The sequence below is a fragment of the Typopeltis vanoorti genome, chromosome 2, assembly GCF_054136105.1.
Source record: "Typopeltis vanoorti isolate ZY-2024b chromosome 2, IOZ_Tvanoo_1.0, whole genome shotgun sequence".
In the NCBI taxonomy this organism is placed as follows: Eukaryota; Metazoa; Arthropoda; class Arachnida; order Uropygi; family Thelyphonidae; genus Typopeltis; species Typopeltis vanoorti.
Genome location: NC_143550.1, coordinates 160,308,326 through 160,321,874, shown reverse-complemented (window position 1 = coordinate 160,321,874; position 13,549 = coordinate 160,308,326). Strand labels below are relative to the sequence as shown.

General features: G+C 36.8%; 1 protein-coding gene across 4 annotated transcripts in view; it reads right to left on the bottom strand.

Moving 5' to 3' along the window:
- Positions 1-13,549, bottom strand: part of LOC150109577 (uncharacterized) — a 251,826-nt gene that overhangs the window by 147,843 nt on the left and 90,434 nt on the right. For all 4 annotated transcript variants that reach the window (XM_090413597.1, XM_090413607.1, XM_090413603.1 and 1 more), the window contains exon 2: positions 9,004-9,186. In XM_090413597.1, the coding sequence (XP_090269723.1) occupies positions 9,004-9,143 (140 nt within the window). In that variant the 5' untranslated portion in view covers positions 9,144-9,186. The remainder of the gene's footprint in view (positions 1-9,003; positions 9,187-13,549) is intronic.

Genomic DNA, 13,549 nt, shown 5'->3' with positions numbered 1-13,549 from the left:
TTTGAAGAGTATCCCTGATGTGAAGTAACTGAGAGGACCATAGTACGGTAAAAAAGTATCCCATGGCCAGTATAGATAGCATGTTTAGATAGACTGGATCCCTTGCATTAAAGAAAACAAACATGGTGATATGTTCAGATCTAGAGAGCTTTCTGCCTGGCCAAGAAAAAAGAGGAAGCAAGCAAATGGAATTTAATAAACTACTAGGGTATGATAGAGGGAAAACGTTTCATTGATGAAAAAGTGAAAGTATTTTTCATGTTTCATGGAAACTATACTTCTTTAAGGCTGGCAATTTTATTAAAATTGGGGATATTTATTATCTTAATCCCAGATTATGTGGCAATGGAAAGAGTATGGATTTTAATAATGCACCGTATCCTGATAGTATATTAAAACAAAATGCCATAGCATCTTTTATGAGATTGAGTTACTTGTTAAGAGAATTGCTAGATAAATGAATGGAATGAGCAATGAAGTTTTGATAAACATCCATATGTTAGCAGTTTTCAAATTATATTAGTTACAATGAATGAACCAATAGTTCAAAAACTATACTATAAGTTTATAGCTTTTTTGCGAGTGCATGTGTGTAGATGGGGAGTTATAAAATTCCTAGCATGTATCTTCAAGAGGTACAGCTGCCTATCAACAATTTTCTTTCAAGATAATGATCTCCAGGACTCCAACTTCACTGATCTGGACACAAGTTATGGAAAAGTTTGAAGAAACCCATGTAGGTTACTTTTCACATTTCCAAGACATATGATAGGATTTCTTAACAAGCTATAATCTTATGATTTCCCTTCTGTCCTCTGACTATCTCATCAGTTTCCTCTTTGATCGTTCACTGCCTCTCATGATGAATGCTTTCCTATTATGAGATTTCTCTATCACTGCTGGGATATCTAGGGATCTGTCCTTTCACCTGCACAATGACATTCTCTCACAAACTCCAAATCCTATCCACAGTTTTGTTCATGAGAGTACATTCCATTCCATTCTTTATCCAACAAACCTTATGGTGATGCTGAAGTGATTCAAGCCATGATCTTCCACAATCGAATATCTCAAACAGTGATCTGTTCATCATTCTCCAATGGACTAATTCTGTGAGGGTCAATGTTACAAAAACAATCTTTTTTTTGGGGGGGGGGGGGGTGTTTTAATTTTCCTCTTACTTTTAATATTCTGCTCTCAAAATCAGTTTTCTCCCTGGATTGACTTTTACATCTAGACTATTCTGCTGCAAACATTACATCCACCTTCTCAGCCTTCAAAAAAACTTGGATGTCTCCCTTCATTCAAAATACTGCACAACTCCTAACTTCATAAATTCAAAGTCTGTTAAACCTTATACAATAGAATATTGCTCTCACATTTAGGATGCTGCACAAAAAACTCCCTAATATTTCTCAATGCTATCCAGAAGAGGACAATGACTAACAGATGACTCTTCTCTTGCAAACATCGATTGCTTCAATCACCTTTTCGTAGATGTTCCATTGTCTTTTTATTGTTTTTCCTTGGGCATTGCTCCAACAAGCTGGAAACTACTATTCCTCCAGTTTCTTCTCAACATGTAATATCAATAGCTGCTGATAACATCCATACACAGTCCAGCTTCAAAACTATTGAACCAACTTCTTATCCCATCTACTTCTGTTAAAGCATTCGCTCGTTCTTAGGGGTTCACTGGAGTTCCCGTGGTTCCAGACTGTTCCGAGAGTTGAGGTGTTCTGAAGTAGAGTAGTTGCCATTGTCCTCCACAACCGCCAGCACCTGTGGCTGAGAATCGATGGAAAAGTCTCGAAAATGAAGTCCAGATCTCCTCAGGAATTTTTCAGATAGAAAAGCTTCCAGTCGTTGACTACAGAGGAAAAGAAAAGGAAAAATATTGCTCATTATTCGAGGGACTACAGAGGAAAAGAAAGATATTGCTCATTATTCGCATCGAGCCTTCAATAAAGATGAAATGAATTTCCGCGATGTCCATGTTGAGAACAAGAAGCATCCTAATCAAGACAAAAGGTATGAAATATCCTGACGGAACTTTTCGCTTCAACGCATGGCCCGCGGAGCTCTTTGCCATGGCCAGCTATCCATTTTGAAAAATGACTACTTAACATTAAAAAGCAATTAAATAAAAAATAATTTCAATAAAGCTTGAGGGCCACTAAGCTATACTGGGTTATTTAGAATCGTAAGATGCTTTCCATATTCACAAGGAACACTGTGCATTTGATACTTTACATAAAATGCTATAAAAATAAATATTAAATAGACATGCTTCTTCAGCCATCTACCAGCGCCAAGCAGTACTTAGGTACTAGTACTAACGTCGCAGGTTGATGGCTGAAGCACTAGTTCGTTCGAGTGAGCTGTCTGGTGCCTTCCAGATCGAAGGCACTAGACAATGCATGAAGTATAGAAGGTTCTCGATACTTCGTTATTTTCATATAAATACAAGAGGATTTCATCCACAGTCAGTCAGTCCATCGTGAACAGTGTGATATTCTTGTATAAGTGCACACAGGTTCGTCATGTCAGCCATAGCCTATTTTGGTTTTATATTGCCAGACATTTTTTCATTAGTGTGAGCATATTCGGTGGATAATAACTGTTACACGGCCATTTTGGATCATTTTTTGGGTTCACCTTCCATCACTGTCTACAAGTAAACAGTATAAATAAAGTGATTCTTGTTTGTCTTTTCAATGAAAAGTGAACCAATTTGTACTTTTTTTGTGCCGATCGATGATAAGCCAGTGTGTGTTTAATTTGTCATGATTCAGTGTCAGTATCAAAAGAATACAATATAAAACGACACTATGAGACAAAGCATGCATCCGATTTCGATCACCTTCAAGGAAGGCTTCGTGTAAACAAAGTGAACCGTCTCCAAATTGATTTAAAATGCCAGCAGGGTACATTTAAAAGGCAGAGAGAAGAGAGCAAAGCGTACATCAAAATAAGTTATGTAATAGCTGAAAAAACTGCTAAAAAATCAAAAGCCTTCTTGAACGGGGAGTTTCTGAAAGAGTCATCACTGCTGGGGATATTCTGTGCCCAAATAATAAGGAAGTGTTTAAAAAATCGAGTTTGTCTGGGGTAACTGTAGCACGACGTGTCGAAGAATTTGCCAATGACATTGAAGGAACTTTAAAAAAAAAACTGTTGTCCGAATTTGCGTCATATTCACTTGCTTTAGATGAGAGCCACGGACAAAGATATCCAGTTGTGCTGAAGTTTACAGCATAACTGGCTATCTTTGTCCGTGGCATTGATCAACAATTCAATGAGACAGAAGAACTGCTAGCGCTCATACCTATGAATGGAATGACGAAAGGCACTGATATTCTTGAAGCCACTAACCAACCTAGAGGGTGTGGTAACTGATGGTGCCCCTTGCTATGGTGGGAAAGAACAAAGGGTTTGTTCCTCTGAAAGAACCGGAACAAGAAGGAAAATATTTCATCCATTACCACTATTTAATCCACCAGCAGAATTTGTGCATGAAAACTATTAGATTTGAGAATGTCATGAGACTTATTGTGACTATCGTCAACATTATTAGGGCAAGAGGGTTGAATCATCGTCAATTCCAAGAGTTTTTGACGCAAGAGTGCGAAGCGGATCACGGCGATGTGGTTTATTATAGTGATGTGCATTGGTTGAGCAGAGGGGAAGGTTCTTAAAAGAGTCTTTGACTTAAGGAGAGAAATACAGAAGTTCATGCAAACCAAGGGGGATCTGAGTGCAGAGTTTAACAATCTGAAGTGGATGGCATCTCGTTGCATATGAATGACCTAAATATGCAGCTACAATCCAAAGATCAACTGGTGCGCACTGTTTGATCACAAAGCTTTTGTGACCAAGCTCACTTTGGGAGGCACAACTTGCAAAAAAAAAACTTAACACATTTTTCAGCTTCTCACTGAGTCCAACTGTTCGTCTCTTGATGGATATGCTACAAAATTAGCTGTGTTGCAAAGTAAGTTCGAAGAGAGATTTAGTGATTTTCATAACTAACTGTCTTCTTTAGATTTATTTTCAATGCCAATGCTGCTGAAATGCCAGGCTCAGTACAAATGGAGCGGCTTGAACTCCAAAACAACTCTTCTTTAAGAGAAAAATTATTCAATGTGCCCTTGCATACATTTTACAAAGACTACATTTCTGAGGATGCATTCCCTAATCTTCCCCGGCATGCTTTGAAGATGTGCACTTTGTTAGGAAGCACATACTTATGTGAGCAGTTCTTCTCCAGAATGAAACATGTGAAGTCCAAGACAAAACTCAGATTACAGACCAACATCTCAAGAATACTCTGTGCATAGCGACTTCCAACATTGATACCAATATCGACAAGCTGGTCAAGGAAAAACATTGCCAAGTTGCCCATTGACATAAAAAATTAATGTTTTCTTTCAAGTATTGATTGTATTTACTTATCATGAACCTGACTCCTACCTATGCTCTTAAAGCTGAGTTTGTTTATTTTTATAGGATTTTATGTAAAGTATCAAATGCACAGCATTCCTTGTGAATCTGGAAAGCATCTTACAATTCTAAATACCGCAGTATAGGTTAGTGGCCCGCAAGCTTCACTGAAATTTTTAATGTAGCCCACACTGTCTGAAAGATTGAAGACCCCTGGCTTAAATGGACTGTTTGTAAAGGAAGATATACTCTTGTGCTATGGATATGTGCAACAGTGTGAAGGTATGAAATATGTATTTGTCTTAATTATGTATAATACTGTGTTGGTAATAGAGTAGCGTATGATATATAATGGTGTGTAATAATGAGGATTTAGGTAGGCTAGGAATGATAGTCATAACTAATTATTTGTCCCATATGTACTTACATTTCTTGGTTAAAATAAACGACTTATTAACAACACACTGATCTGATTCTTGCCAATGCACTATCTCGAAAAACTTTACAAACCTGTGTGCTGATAAGAAATTGCTACAACTAGCTTAAGTGCTGAGTAAGGCAATTAGAAACAGTTACAAGCCTTTGCATTGCCATTTCAATCCCTCACTCTCCGAAATTCAGTCTAGCTGGCGAAGTAAAAAACCAAATAAATTTGCCAAACTGAAGAGCGTAAGGGACTGAAGTTGCACACATATGGCTGGCAGCAATTAAAATTAAAGTGGGTCATACTCACGATAAAGACAAGGCAATAGAGGGGGGGGGACATAAATTCGGCATGAGTGAAGTAAAAACGTAAAGAGAAAGCTTTAACTCTATGTAGTACGCAAGTATATAAAATACAAGTAGTAAAAATAATAGAAGTAAATTTACATATACAAAACCTTTACAAATTTTACGCAGGGTAGTTGGTTGTCGAATTCATATTATTATTATTATTATTATTACCATCCCAAGACCTCATGGAGTCAAAGACTCATCTGGGAGGTCCTTTTATCACACACAGCTCATCATACCGTGTTTCAAACAATTCAAACTCTGCAGACACCACATTCTCAGGCAAGGCATTCCAATTATTCACAACTCTGCACGAAAAAACCTGCCTCTCACTCCCCTACTCACACCCTTTTTATATAGTTTCCAGGGATGACCTCTGGTTCTCCTGTGATCTCCCACTATTCTCTGTAAAACTTCTCCACCACTGATCGTATAACTACCCCTTACCAAATTGTAGGTCTCTATCATATCTCCCCTCTTCCTCCTCTCCACCAGACTGCAAATTACATCTTCTCAATCTTTCCTCATACTCGACATTCCAGAGGTCAAAAACTACCTTAGTCAGTCTCCTTTGGACCCTTTCCAACATCTCTTCATCCTTATGAAAACCCGGTGACCAAATCTGGGCACAATAGTCCGTGTGGCCTAATCAAAGCCTTATACAATGGAATAAGAATCTCTCTACTTCTACACATCAGTGTCCTCTGCATCATTCCCAGAAGCTTTTGTGTTGTCTTCACAATTTTGGTGATGTGTCCCCTAAATTTTTGATCCTTATCCACTATCATTCCCCAGATCTCTTATTTCCTCTACTTCCAACAATATATTCTCCCCAAGCATAAATTCTGCATCCTCTTTGTTTTCCAAATTTTAAAACCTTACATTTTGCAACACTGAACTCGCATCCCCATTTCCATGCCCAATCACTCAATCTATTCAAGTCTTCTTGTAAGGCCACAACATCTTCACTACACTTCATGTTTGTCCCAACTTTGCATCATCCACAAACGACTGAATATCTCCATCCAAATCTTCACCTATATCATTAAGATATAGGTGAAGATTTGGATAACCTAAAACAGACTCCGGAGGCACTCCACTAGTGACTTTCCTTTTCCTGGATATCGCTCCCCCATACACAACTTGTTGATACCTAGCAGATAGCCAGTCTCCTATCCAATGCACCAATCTAATATCCAACCTCATCTGCTCTAGTTTGACTGTCAGCCTATCACGAGGTACTCTATCAAAAGCCTTTGCAAAATCCAAGTATATTACTCTGTATCCTTTTCCTCTGTCCAAGGAAGCAGTCACATTATTGTAATAAATAAGTAGATTACTAAAACATGACCTTCCTTTAGCAAATCCATGCTGTCCATCAAAGATAATACCATTGTTATCAACCCAACTCTGGATTCTAATTCTCACAAGCTTCTCCAACAACTTAACCACAACACCTGACACACAGATAGGCCTATAATTTGATGCTTGAGTTCGATCACCTCCTTTATGAAGTGGCACAATCTTGCCCTCCTTCCACTGCTTAGGAACTTGACCAAGTGCAAGACTCATATTAAAAAAATATGTCAAGGCAGGCGTCAACTCCCTGGCACATTCTCTCAGAATATGGTGATATATTATCAAGTCCCACAGCCTTATTAACATCTAGTTTACTCAACTCCCCATACACCTCTTGCTCACCTACAGTCAGTCTCTCCTCCCATCATCAACTGCTCTCAATCCCTCCATGAAGCCGCATTCACAAGATTGAAATATCTTTATGAACTGCTCATTAAGTATCTCCACCACACATTCTGCATCAGCTGTCTTTATACCATTTTCTCCAATCAATGTTATCTTTCCATAATTATTCTTTATTTTGCTGGCTACATATCGAAAGAATTTCTTAGGATTCTTTTTGGCTTCATTAGCGAACTGCTGTTCATACCTCTCTTTAGCTACCCTCACCAACCAAGTCACCCTCCTTGCATGGTCTTTGTAGACCTCATGGAATTGGTTATTTCCACTTCTCTTATGCTGCCTCCACAATGCCCTTTTTCTCTGTATCGCATGCTTAATCTCCTTATTCATCCATCTCACACCCATCTAATTTAACCTTCTCACCCTTGGAATACATATAGACATTGCATCTACTAAACAGTTTATGAAAATCCCCCAAGCTGCATTGATCTCTTTTCCAGCTAACTCCTCATTCCATGCTACACCCTCAAGCTGTCTCCTGAGCTCTTCATAATCACCCCCCCCCCTTGTAGTTCCACATATACCCTTTTCTCACAGAGGTCTTCGCACTGCTGGCAACCACCCAGGTAATCACCTCATGGTCACTCTCGTCAATTGGTGGATGATTTGACACTTCATTTACAATTACATCCTTTGATGAGATGACCAAATCCAAGACCCTCAATCCTCATGTGCCCTCTGTTACATACTGTCTGAGGTAGTTATCCCTCGAAAACTCAAGAAACTCATTTTCTTTACTTCCAGTTGCTATCCCATCATTCCAGTCTATATTGCCATAATTAAAATCACCCATATTGATCACCCTTTTCTTATTTACTTGGCTAATTTGATTGTACATTTCATTATCACCACCACCATCCACATTACCTGGTCTATAACAACATCCCACCAAGTATTTGATTCCATTCACCTCTATCTCACACCATACTGCCTCAAAACCACTGGCACAATTTCCCTCTTGCATCTCCACTTTATATGGACATAACTCTTTCTCTATCATCAATAGCACTTCCCCTACCTTTTTACCCCCTCCGTCCTCACGAAACACATCATACCCTTCCATCTCTATTCCTGAATATTCAATCATGAATTTGATATAGGAGTACAAAGAGCTTATTTCTTCCAGTAACCGAAGTAATTCTGACTGTGAGTGGGACCCAACTGCAAAGAAATCAACATAATGCAGCCATAGTGATGAGGAAAAATAGTGTAAATGAGTTGATTTTCTAGATGCTCCATAAAATAATCAACAAAAGCTGGTGGGATAGGATTGCTCTATCTCACAAGCTTTTGTGAAAATAGCCTGCATTAAGACTGAATTTAAATGTGCTAACAATCTAAATCCCATGGCCTCCTCTTTTAAGAGGACTGCAGCTGATGAACAGTACTCTTCCATTTCTCTCTATCTCGTGCCAACATCTTCCTGAAAACTGGATGCAAATTTTTTTTTTTTTTAATCTGCACAAACTTTTACAATTGTTCCTTTGAACTCTAATAGCGTAATCTGCCAACTCAGCTGTGACCGAGAGATGAGCTAGTAAGCGCATGCTGCTTATGATTCATATTTTGTATGTAGTTACCAGCCTTTCTCCTTGATGACGTCCATGCTAACTGAATATACTGAAGTTTTCGAATAAAATCTTATACTTTTTCTAATGTATAAGTATCTATAAATATCTAATACACAAGTTCCCTTACAACAATTAATCATAAACATCTATGGTAAGGAATATTGGAAAACTGTTAGAAGATACAGTAAGCTGCATTTGAAATTGACACAAATTTAAGATTATGTAAAGAGGTTTGATAGCAAGATTACTTGAATTCTCTTGACATTAAAACTGATTTCATAGAGCATAACTATTCTAATAATTTGAATAATTGGTGGAGATTTGTAATATTCCACACAGAGATCTGTTCAACATCATCTCACCAGGTACCACTGGTATGAAAATATAATACAGAAGGGAAGAAAAAAAAGCCTTAAATAAATCTTGCTTAACAAGGTAAATCTAATAGTCATACCTTGTTCCAATGTCCTCTTTGTCAGTACTATTACCTAAGATGGCCAAGGATGCTGGAGAGCTGCTGCTGTACACTGCCTCTTCTTGCTGAGGGCTCTCCACATTCACCAGGCCCGACATGCTGCCAAATGGGGTATGCATGGGGCTGGGAGATGAAGTTACACTGCTACCGCAACATAGAAATCTGTCAACAAAATTCTGCTTTGTTATATATGATAAATTTTGATATATTATAAAAGTAAGTTCTTTTTATGATTTGTTACACATGAAAGAGAAACAGTTTCTTTTAAGGCTGTACATTGACATTTGTTCTTTTCTGAAAACTCAGAATTGAAAAAATGTAGTTATTTAACAAATGAATCCAAATAAGAAACAATTATACATTTTTATGTGTTTAAAAAAATTATAAATAAAAAAATCACATCCTCTCCATACACTGAATCCTATCTCCACAGTCTGTTAATTACAGGTATTCTTCAAATACAACATGTTTCTGTTGTGCAATTTTGAGAATAATGCCACAGTCACCCTTCGTAAATAACTGGGTTTGAATCAAGGATACAAGAAACTGCTATAAGAACTATAACCTGAAAGTAAACTAGCCAGTCTCATATGGAAAGAAGGCAAGCATTTCCACTTGCAAAACAGATAAAACATCCAGATAATACATGCAATTAGCATATAATGTACTGCTTAGTTTTGTAGCATTAACCGTATCACCTATAATTTCAATAAAAAATAAAATAAAATAGTGTGTATATACACACTCAAGAGAGATTCATTTACATAAAAAAAGATAAAGAGTAATTTTTTTTAAGATACTGATTAAAAGAAAAGATGTCTAATTTGAAGGTAAACCAAAATCATGCTTTTCATCAGCTAGAAAACTTCAGAATTTAAATTTAAAAAATTACAAAATGATTTGGAAACACTTTTAATTTCCAATTTTATAACTTAATTATAAAATCTTGTTATTATAAGTAATAATATGAATGTGTACATATCTTTATATTAACATCTGACCTCCATGAAATTAGAGACATTATGGGAGGTACACACTACCACACACAAAGCTCATCTAACTAAGCCTTCTCATTCCCTCAATCTTCCCCAACAAATCCAATGATTCATCAGCTCACATAATATGTCCAAAGTACATCAACTTCTGTTTAGCGATCATCATTTTCAAAAAGCATTCTATGTTTATATTTTCTAAAACCTTATTGGTCATTCTTGCAGTCCATGGGATTCCTAATAGTCTCCTCCACACCCATAATTCAAATGAATCAATTTGCTTTGGTATATTTTATTAACTCTATCTTTCATAATTTTTTTTCCGCTTTTTTTTCCTCATGACTATCCTTTTAATTTCATCTTCACATTTATCATCATTTATAATTCTGGACCCGTAAATCATAACTTTCAACAATTTCTATTTTATCTCCCTTTATTATAAATTCATTTAAACTGCCAGATGCCATCACTTTTGTTTTGCTGATGTTTAAATTAAGCCTGGCTTCGTTACTTTCCCCTCTTAACCAATAGAATCAACTGCTCCAGATCCTCCTTAGTTTCTGCTATGAGGGTTGTATCGTCTGCATATCTTAAATTATTTTTCTGCCACCAATCTTTATTCCAGTTGGATCTTTGTCTAAATTAGCCATTCTCATAATATATTCACTTCTAGTTTCCCAGGAGCAAAAATTAAAAATATGACAAACATAACTGAAAACCAAAAAGGTAGTTCTGGTAGGTACTAATAATTTAAGTAGTGACAAATATAGTATGAGAGAAGATATGAAAGGTCTGTTGGAAGAAGCAAGAAAGAAATGTGAGAGAGTAAAATTGTAGGACAATGATAGCAAATGATTTCACATGTAGAAGATATGTATGTGAGTTTTTAGAAGTGTGGGGTGTGTTTGATAGCAGAAAAGAAAAAGACTTGTATAAGAAGGATGGCTTGCACTTGAATTCATTTGGCATCAGAAGCCTAGAGAAATTATTTCTTGGTATGAGACCTAATGTAGAATCAGGGAAACTAGATCATCAAGGGAGGAAAAAGAAAAATGTGTGTGAAATTTCCGAACTCAAAAATATGTTTTGGGTTCATACCTTTTAAGGATGTCTGGGGAAGGAAAAGAGAAAATTCTAGAACAAGACCAAATAGACTGCATATCTAATTATAACCAAAGGCTAGATGGTAATTTATTATGTCTACACAAATGCCAGGAAGAAACAAAGGGGTTGAGTTTGTTGCTTTATTGAATACGATGTGGCCTAAGGCTGTTGGCATTAGTGAAATCTGGCTATCAGAATCAGATATGGTAAGTGGGATTGAGTGTAATGGGTATACTATTTTTAGGAATGGCAGAAGAGATAAGAGAGAGAGAGAGAGAGAGAGAGAGAGGGGGGGGGTTACTGCTAATGATATCAGACTTGAGTGCAGTCAAGGTAGAAACACTTGAAAATAATAATTCAAATAATCTCCCATAGAAGTGAGTTTGAATCTATCTGATGTGAAATGGAGGTTAACAGAATGAAATATATGGTGGGGTGTTGCTACAGACCTGGCAGCTCAGTTGCAGGGGACGAAGAAATTCATCGGCAATTTAGCCTTATGTGTACCAAACAAATTATCATTATGGGTGACTTTAATTTTGCAAACATTGATTGGGTAAGATGGATCTCATGATAAGAATGAAGAGGAATTTATTGAATTGTTGCAAGACAACTTTCTCAAGCAGCATGTGAAAGAAGGAACTCTGGGTAAAAGAGTGTTGGATTTGCTCACTGCATCAGAACAGATCTCTGTCAAGAATATGGCTATTTTACCATATTCTTGACAGTGATCACTGTACTTTCTTGGAAAGTATTTAATTGTATTGATGCTGCAATTAAAACAGGTTATATGCTGAATTAAAAAGCTGGAAATTATGATCAACTTAGGAAAATACTATTTTCGATCCCATGGTATCAGTTACTGAATGGTAAAAATGTCAGAAATGCATGGGAATCTTTGAAAAGGTGCTTAAATGAGAATCTGAATGTCTCCCTAGTGTTCGAAGAATAAATAGGTTGGGAGTGAAATGGATGTGCAACCTTATTAATAAGAGATCTGCAAGAAGATGATGATGATGTGGAAAGAATATCTTGAGAAAATAGGAGTGAGAGGAGTTATGAAATATATATAAAGCTCAAGCCAGAAAAGTAAAAAGTATTGTGAGGAAAACTAAATCAGAGTATGAAAAGAAATTGACCATGCAAGCTAAAGGCAATCCAAAAGAATTTTATCGTTTTGCTGCAAGTAAAAGAAAAAACGAATGTAGTCTGAATAACTTTATTGAATGCAGATGGCTCGGGTGTTAGAAGCTAACAAGAATGTTCAGTTAATGAATGCTCAATTTGCTAAGATATATCAAACAGATATGTATCATGGTGCACAGTGCAACTGCTACACTGGATGAAGAGTTAAAGGTTCATGAAAATGAGGTTGAAGAGCCGTTGCATAACCTGGATAAGAATTTGTCTACAGGGACAGATGGAATATCAGCTCATTTGCTAAAGGAATGTTCAGCCGAATTGGCTATGCTTTTCACAAACTTGAGTCTCAGCTCAGAAATGATACCACAGGAATGTATAATAGTTCCATTGTACAAGGGTGGTGCAAAAACTAATGTGTCTAACAACCAATCAATATCTCTGGTATGGTAGTGAAGATTTTAGAGAAGTTGATAAGAATGCGCATACAGAAATGGGTAGACAAACATGCTATACTCTGCAAGAAACAGCATGGGTTTACTAAAGGAAGGTCATGTTTTAGCAATCTGCTCATATAACAATATTATGGCCCAGTTGGATAAAGGGAATGGATACACTATGATGATGATGTTGGATTTTTCTAAGGCATTTGATAGGATACCACGCAAAAGGCCATTGCATAAACTGGAGAATATGGGATTGGAATATAAACTCTTGACTTGGATCAGGGTATGGATGATAGACAGATATCAAAAAGTGTATACAGTGGGTATGAATTGTCAGATTTAAGGTGACCTGTGGTGTACCTCAGGGTTCAGTCCTTGGGCTATTATTGTTCAATCTCTAAATTAATGACATCTGGCAGGATCTAACATCAGATGTGCAATTGTTTGCCGATGATGCAAAGATAGGCAAAGCAATCAGGGATGCTACTGATATTCAGCAATTACAAAATGATTTGAATAGACTGGAAATTTGGGCAAATGAAAAAGGCTGTCAGTTTATTGTTAGCAAGTGTTGTTTTTTTTTTTATTATTATTAATTATTACACCAGATCATAGAGGTCAAATTCATGTATTTTATACAGCACCTTTTCTGGGTTGTTATAAGGTTCACATTCGGAAATATTCATACAATTTAGTAAATGCATTGGCGATGCTTCCTCGATGTTACAGATGGGGAAGACTTTTATGCCATTGCTAAACTTGGTCTTGAGGCAAGAGATCATGGTTGTGGAAGAGCAATTAAACTTGGAGTTGATGGTAACTCCTGGTTTTACTGCTGAATAC